The sequence below is a fragment of the Gouania willdenowi genome, chromosome 10 (genome assembly GCF_900634775.1).
Source record: "Gouania willdenowi chromosome 10, fGouWil2.1, whole genome shotgun sequence".
NCBI lineage: Eukaryota > Metazoa > Chordata > Actinopteri > Blenniiformes > Gobiesocidae > Gouania > Gouania willdenowi.
Window position 1 is genome coordinate 38475558 of NC_041053.1, and position 8963 is coordinate 38484520.

General features: G+C 36.2%; 1 protein-coding gene across 1 annotated transcript; it reads left to right on the top strand.

Annotated features, from left to right (window-relative positions):
- Positions 1–284: 284 nt before the first annotated feature.
- fgf2 (fibroblast growth factor 2) lies at positions 285–8732 on the top strand. Its single transcript, XM_028459298.1, is given in 7 exon segments — positions 285–1045; positions 1047–1085; positions 1087–1119; positions 1121–1208; positions 3472–3575; positions 7735–7822; positions 7825–8732. Coding segments are annotated over 7 exon segments (474 nt in total). The 5' UTR covers positions 285–1018; the 3' UTR covers positions 7920–8732.
- Positions 8733–8963: the final 231 nt, after the last annotated feature.

Consider the following 8963-nt stretch of genomic DNA (forward strand, 5'->3'; position numbering starts at 1 on the left):
CAAAGCATGTTAGCACGTTGACGAGCACTAGCTTTTCCTCCAGCTTCGCAGTTGTTGGTTTGGCGTCTTTTTACATCGTGACGTCATCTTCGAAGGTCTTTAAAGTAACAAGCTCATTTTTAAATTGTTAGGAGTAGAAAGTACATATATTTGTTTCAAAAAAGTAAGAAAAAAAGGACCAAAAAAATAATAATCAAGTAAAGTACAGACCGGCAAGAAAAACTGGTTACTTTTCACCTCTGCAGGTCATTGAAATATATCTGTTCACAGTTAGTTTTCAACCATTTCTTCTGGTTGTTTACACAAGCATGACACGATTCCACATTTTTCTTCTGAATCCCACTCCTCAAACCCATGATGGAGCTGTATTTTGCTTCCATATTCTGTTCTTTTACTTGCTCGTTGAACGGACTACGACTTTGAACTCTGAACTGAAATAAACTCTGGTTGTGTTTACTTGGTCACTGCTACCGTTCACTGAAGGATCTCAGTGGTCCTGGTCCAAGCCACACACCCCCTTCTTTCACAGCTCCTGGCTTGGATGTCCTAAGCTAAATCACAGAGCATTAGTGGGGGGCGTGAGCATGTGTGCATTGTGTGCTGCTAGGGCGCATGCGAACTGAGGCCCCAAAAGGGAAAACCTTCCTCCTCAGATCTAAAGCCAGCTGCCCTCTGCTAAACATTTCATTACAAGAAGAGGAGTAGAGAAGAGACGAAGGGGAACCAGCGTGGCACCCCCCAGCGCTCTAGTTGGAGAAACTGGTGAAGAAGTGGCCGGCTCTCCAAACAGCAGCTAAACTGGTCAACTTTGCTCCATACGGTGTGAGAAGAGAGAATATTCTACTATCGAGTCCTCAGGCCTCAAAGGTCTGAGAGAAGACTGCATGGGCAAAGTGACATCTGAGATGTGAAGTAGAATCATTCTGTGGAGAGGGAACAGTTAGTGGGAGGTGGGAGGGCCACACCTAGGGCTTTCTGCAGAAACAGGCAGTTGCCAGAAAGCGGTAAAGAGGAGGATATGGCCACTGGTGAAATCACAACTCTTTCCCGCTACACCTGAAGACGGCGCCATCGTCGGATTTCCTTTCCTCCCCGGGACCCTTCAAAGAACCCAAAAGGGCTACTACTGTAAAAAACGGGGGCTTTTTTCTTGAGGCTAAAGCCAGATGGAGGAGTGGATGGGATCAGGGAGAAGAACGACCCGTACAGTAAGTACACCGCACCCTCACAGTGTTTTGCACAAAGCTTCTTTATGTTCTTTTAACAGGCAAGACAATGATACAAAGTTTTTCCAGCTTGCCTGCTCCACTTCCTAATATGCACATGAGTTTGTGTTTGTTGGAAAGTTTATTAGAACTCCCACTTTGGCTGAACACTCCTCAGGTTTACCAAACCAGTGGGAAGTGTGACAAATGTCCAGTCACTAGGATGTCTTATTGGTCAACATAAAAAGACAAACTAATGAGTTTCCTGATTCCGAGGTCATCGTCAGTTTGACATACTGCTGAGATTATCACAGGGATGCAGAGAAGGAGCCAAATTACAGGAAAATGTACGTAATGAAAGAGGATGCAGGCCTACATGAGAAAGTAAAAATGACAGAAAAAATTCCCAAAATCAGGAAGATTTAGGTGAAGTTCCTGCAGGGAATGATATACTTACATAGTTTATCATTTAAATATCATTTATACGTGGAAGTGCAAACCAGGGCACTTTTTCCCACAAAAAAATCTGTGGCCCTTTTTAGGTCAAACAGGTCTGTTTTTGGCCCCTGAACTAAAATGAGTTTGACACTCTTGCATTAGATAGTATGAAAATGGAGGGATTAAATGTGTTTCTGTGAGTTTTATGGATCAAATGAGCACATGTTGATATTCTGCTTGGTCACTTTCTCACTTCAAATGTTTTCAGAACTTTCAAAGTAAAGGTGGAGAATCAACAGAGATATTTAGCCTCAGTGTGAACAAGGTTTTTGTCGTAGTAGGTTCCAAATGCATCTTGGGAAACTTGGAAGTATACTTCAGTGGGAACGCTCATCATCCTATCCATACTAATAGTATATAGTAGACAGCATACTCATTGGGTTTGTAGTGTATAGTATGGAGTGTGACATTTCAAACACAGCCCATGGTTCGTCTATATGCTTTCAGATGGTTAGATGAGCTAATCTGCTAATAGTTTGGCCAAAATGTCCCTGTGTCACATCGCAACTGAGTATTTATAGGTAGCCATTACAGGTGTAGTTGGAAAGTCCGAGATAAGGAAAGTGGTGGTGGGGGGGTGGGGCATGGATCGTGCACTGTGAACACACACACACACACATACCGAAGTGTGATGACTAAGATGCAGTGTGACATTTCAACCGTGTGTGCCCAAACAAATGCCTTCGGAAAAGGGTTCAATGAGAGAGGGGCTATTTTTAGGGTTGTATAATTACCACTGGTGACTTCCAGTTAAATTTGTTTGTGTGATATTGGATTATGTAATGTCAACAGAGTGGGGAGAAAACTTGGCATCGTGTCAGGAAGGACGGGAAATGAGTTTTGAAAGAATGTGTTCACGTTGAATCATTAACCATTATTAATCTAAGATCTTGATGGGATTCGATGACTAAATTCCAGTTTAGCCATGACACTTTGAAAACTTGGCATCAGCTTTCCCGTATCTACAAACCGTGTGATATCATTGACCCCATAAACACACCACTTCACACTTTAGAGGGCAGAGAGAGATACACATTAGATCTGTATCTCAAAGCGTTCTGATAACAACAGACAGATGCTATGCAACATTTTAATGTGGCAAACTTCTGCACGCATACTTGCATTCACCCCAAGGGGTTTTCCTTTTGCTTCCTTTCAGTTGGTTTCATCACTTTTTAGCAAAGGCTGTTACCAAATAGAAGGACATGCACACTGTCTGTTTGTTTGCTCACGTGGGGTGAATGGAATGATTATGGAAACATGCCTGAACACAATCCCCTTGTTAGTTTAAGGATATCGTTGGCTTATTTAAACTCAAACAAAACCCAAATAAAGCTTTTTTAACTGTTAAATAAGAGCATAATTAATGTAGGTCTGCACCACATTACACCTAAATGAATAAAATGACTTCTTAAGACCCAAAATCACAGGCGTTGCAGTCGTTTTCTAATGAACACGATGGCTGGAAGTGATGAACGCAATGTGACTTGTGTTCATGATAAGCAAAACATTAATTTGTAATCTGGAATTAAATCTGTTCAAACAGAAATAAAATAAGTTCAACTACAATTTTAGATGTAAATGGAGTTAAATGGAGTTATTAAAGTATTTCCTATTTTTTTGTAGTTATGGACCACTTTAAGGTGTTAATGTTCTGTTTTTATTGTTTGAAACCATTTCCGCAGATTTGAATTTATCCTCAATATTCCACAATCAATCAGTTGAGTTCATTTGCACTGATCCTCTTCCTTCTTTTCTTGTCTCCCAGTAAAGCTCCAGCTGCAGGCGACCTCACTGGGTGAAGTGGTCATCAAAGGAGTTTGTTCTAATCGATATTTAGCCATGAACAGAGACGGACGGCTGTTTGGAGCAGTGAGTGAACCCCATTTTAAAAGTTCAACCCTTTCCTCTGCAAAGGACAAATACAAACTTTAAGAAAACAAGCACTTCCACTTATTTTCAGCACTATAGCAGTTTTAATTTACATTATTGTTTAAATTATGACCCTAATCTCATACTGTGTTGGTCACCAAAATATTTATTTTATTTAATTTTGCTGCCTTTGTTCATTGGTGTTAATAAATTAAAATAATATAATATAGAATAGATAGAGATGTCAGGAGTTTGAAGGTGAATTTTAACACTAGTTTTAATTAGGGGCCAGGTAGTTGTTATTCTGCGTCGTCTTCTTTTTCTTCTTCAGAGGAAATCCAACTTCCGATGTGCAATCAATCACCAAATTTTGCACAAAGGTCCAGTTTCATTGTCAGATTGACTCGGCTGCAAAAACAAGCCAATAGTTTTGTAGGTGGCTCTACTGCAAATCTACAAATTTCAAACTTTGGAAAATTCACAATAAATCAACCTCATGTGCTACAGATTTGCAACTTTGACTGAAATGTAGCCCCAGTAATGAAGACATTTTTGTACATTTAAATATATTGCAAATTATATAGTCCATCATTGTGTTTAAAAAACAAACAAAAAAAAAAAAACTGTAAAATGTATTATAACTTACTTATATAAAACTCCCACAGTTTTTGCATCAAAATGTTTAACTCTAATTACATTTCATACAGTTCATCAAAAAATTACAAAATTCTGGAGACATTGTAGATGATGTTTTGAAAATATCTGAATTTTATCTCAAACTGAATATTTTACAGCATTTTTGAATTTCGCTCTAAAAAAATTGAGTTTTTCATGTATGGAGCCAATAAATCACTGTTAAAAAAACCACATGACCAACAATTCCAGCACATTCTGTTTGTCTTCTTTTTTAATAATATGTTATAATAGGTTTAATTTATTGAGACAACTGTTTTTCTAGAAATCCACTTTGATCTCCTGACATGTTTCAACTGTCAACTGTCAACTGCCAGTCCTCTTCAGAGGCGTCTGCTGATCACTTTGATGTTTCTTTGACTTCAGCGTGATCATTCCAGCAGGATTATTATTGTCTTCTATTTGAAAAATATGTTAAGGTTTTGTCTGCTGATTTCTTTGATGTTTCCTTGACTTCCTTGACAGACGCCTCTGAAGAAGGCTGGTAGTTGACAGTCAAACATGTCGGGAGATCCAAGTATATTTCCTGAAGAACTGTCATCTGAATAAATGAAACCATAACATATTATTCAAAAAGAAGACGAAAAGGACTTGCTGGAATTATTACGCGAAAGTCAAGGAAACATCAAAGGAAACTTCAAAGAAATCAGCAGATGATCAAAGTAAATTTCCTGAAGAACAGTTTTCTGAATAAAAAAAAAACCTTAACACACATGACCAACATCTCCAGTGCTGTCTCAATGCGATTTATGCATTTTTTAGATTTTATTTCCCTAATAACTGATTTTTTTCACAGCCGTTTTAAATCCGCCTTTACATGCTCACCCTAACCTACAGATTTGCAACTTTCACCAAAATGTAGTCCCAATAATGAAGACATTTCTGTACATTTTAACCATATTGCAAATTATGAAGTCCATCATTGTATTTAAAAAATAATAATAATAACAATAATAAATTTAAATTAAAAAACCTGTAAAACTTATACAATTTTTCTCCTCCCACAGTTTTAGCTCAGTTGATGAACATGAAAATGTATTTACATTACCATTTACAGTCAGTTTATCAAAAAATGACAACATTTTGGAGACATTGTAGATGATGTTCTAAAATATTAGAATTTTAACTCAAAAACTGAATATTTTACAGCATTTTGAATTTCGCTCTCATGTGAACAATTGGAGTCAATGCAAAAATGGCATTTTTCAACATCAGTTTTTCACTTATGGAGCAAATAATTAATTATTTAAAAAATAATTACCAACATCTTCATGCTGTCTGGATGCAATGTTTTTCTTTTTTCTTATTAACTGAATTTTTGACAGCCTCCGCCATCGTTTCACTCTGTTCCTCGTCTTTCAGCCTTCCATGTTCTCTGAGGATTACCCACTTATCCTCACGTTAATTATTGCCGTACTCAAAATCTGATATTGATAATCTGTGGCTTGCCTGCAGTTTACTAGGGTTTTCATCACCTTTAAATGGTGCTGACCCAGCAGGCTGGGATCATCAGGCCGGAGTTTGTTTTGGGACGTAAACCCAGCCAACTCAATTTGGCTTTAATCAAACTTGTTAAACCTTTACCCTTCCACTTATTTGACATTGAGGGGAACATTTCACAAAGTTCTTGGATGATGTCTCCTTTTGCATGTCGTCGCTTTTTCCTGGTGAAGTAATGAAGGTGTTTTTTGGGGGGCTGTAAAAGACGATTTGTTCTGACTCGCAAATTCTGAGCTCGAGCTGAAACAAAAGGCTCTTGTTGGTGGGAGTAAAGGCCGTGTGACGTTACACAGGAAGTCTGTCAGAGTTAATAAAAAAAAACAGATTTGTAATCTAAAATCTTTTTAAATATTATCATCATTGGAGGAGGAAGTGGACTCCGTGACCCGTGATTTGAAATGTCTATTACTAATAAAATAAAATGAAATTACTGATTGAAAGTATATTTAAATTTTTTAATTGCATTTATTTATGTATTTTTATTTATCTATTTTGCACAATAAAAAAAACAATACATAATATCACAGAAATAAACATACAGTGTTCAATGAGCTTAAATTATTATTATTTTTTTTCAAATTGAAACACCACATACATTCTCAAACAACTGTATTCTATACTTTCACTTTCTCAAACATAATTGTAGTTCAAATAAAATGCCATATAATAATATCTGAGCGTGCACATATTGTCACTTTGTGCACTAATATTCTGTATTTGTAACAACACATAGTATAACAAATATGTCGGGTTTTTTTTTTTAAACTAATTTTACAGAAAGAAAGTCCTTGAGGTCGCCAGAAATTAGTGAGGCGTCTTTTTTATTACTGGGACTATTTACACACGTAATATTTGGCCTTACATTGTTATTCAATATCAAACTCTGGGGACAAAAAACTTCAAAACAAAATACCTTTAATTCATTAAGGCATTTTAGTTCAGTGGCCAAATATATGGTATATATATATATATATATATATATATTATTGGCTGCTATTCATGTGCCCGAGTTTGCACTTCCACATATAATAGTATTTAAAATATGTAACGCAGCGACGATATCCAAGCAATTAGTGACAGATATCAGTTCCTGCAGGATCTTCACTTGAATTTTCTTGATTTTGTGACCAATTTTTATTTATTTGGGGAAATCTCTGGGAATAATTTGAGGATTCTGAAAAAAATTAGAGCACTCAACACAACAATTTGAGATTAAAAATAACTGCCATCATGTGATATATTTATGTATTTAAAGGTTCTGCGATACCTACAACTGAATGAGTTGGTGATTTTATTCACTGTAATCTTCACTTTCTCCTGCAGGCAGAATTGGGAGCTTGAAATGGTCCGATTTGGCATTAAGGGATTTTAACTAGCAAACTTGTAGAAATGTCTCTAAAATGAAGCAGATTGACAATGAATTAGCTTAATAAAAAGACAACAAACAGAAGCAAAAAGAGGGAAAAAGTACAAATGTTTATATTTTTCAAATATAACCACTAAGAATATTATTTTAACAATTTGAGCCAATTTTTGCTTAATTTTTAACCTATTTTCATTACTTTTTCTTGCCATATTTTGGCTCATTTCAATGCATTTTTCCTACAGTACTCCCATTTCTGACACTTCAACAAATTGCAATGCCTTTTCTGCACATTTTTCCACTTCCAAGACATTTTTATCACTTAAAAACCCTTTCCACCTAATGTTGACCCATTATTGTCACTTTTAACCTTTTTTTTTGCCAATTTAACCACATTCACCATTTTCATGCCCATTATTTGCTGGATTCAACTAATTGTTCCAATATTGACACTTTTTCTCAGTTTTTTGCCACTATAATTTGCTACTTTTAACCACTTTCTTATTCTCATTTCACCAAAAGGTTGAGAACCACTGGCGTAATTAAAAGAATGTGGAATTCCACCGTTAAACACTGATTCGTCTCTTTTTTCCCGCTCTCTAGAGACGAGCCACAGACGAATGCTACTTCTTCGAGCGACTCGAGAGCAACAACTACAACCACCTACCGATCTCGAAGTACCCCAACATGTACGTGCCCTGAAGCGGACTGGCCAGTACAAGTCTGGGAAAAGAACAGGACCGGGTCAGAAGGCCATTCTCTTCCTCCCCATGTCCGCCAAGTGCTGATCTGTGAGACCCTCGCATCCAACGACCGTAACAACCAGGGAATCCATCCAATGCCACCTTAGAACCATCCAACTGCATCCAGCGCCGGAGAACTTAACCTTACTCAGCATATTCCGCCTCAGTGTAGAGGCCGAATATGCTGATTTGGATCTGAGACGTAGGTTAACATTTATTTATTTAGTTAAAAACATGCTCATACGTCTTGTGTGAGTGTAAACGTATTTAATCACAGAAACCAGCATTACTACTGTAGATAGAACCGTTTTTATTGTTCACAACCAATGTAAATATGGGAAAAACATCCAAACTAGCAACACAGCACCAAACATACACAAAAAAACATCATTTTGTTTTAAAAACAGTTCACATTATTAGTCAACAAACTTTGACGTGGGAGTTATTTCAAAGTATTCAAAAATAGTTTTAGCGTTTTGTTCTTGACAAACTGACGATGTAAATAAAGGTTTTATTATGTAGGATAGAGATATTTACTAAATCAAACATTAATATTATATTTGTTGCAAATAATGTGTATATAATTAGGATTATATGTGGCATTACCTTTTTATTTACTTTTATTAGTAAACTGTAGGTTAAAGTTGCATTAAAGTCGAAGGTGAGTTGAGGGAAGACACAAAATAATTGTGGGAGGGGCCAATCAGAAAGGGAGCATCGATCATAAAGGTTGAGCAAGTCAAACGTGTTTTTGCTTTTTAAAAGTACAATTTCACGGAAGCGTATTGCATTCACTTGGAAAAAAATTAAAAAAAATCTGTTTTTTCTGAATAATGTGTTTTTTTTTTGGTTTGTTTTTGGGCTATTTTTTCTTCTGTTTTTCAGAGTAATTTTTTCTGTTTTTTGAATTTTTTTGGAGTATTTTTTCTGAGTATTTTTCTTTCAGTTTTTCATTATTAAATTATTTTCCTGAATTATCGTGATACTTGGAAATCCAGAACAGAAAAACACTGTCTGCAAAACAGAGACAAATTTCAATGAAAAACAGAAAAAAAAAAAAAGTACTTCAAAAAATAGAAGAAAAAAAAA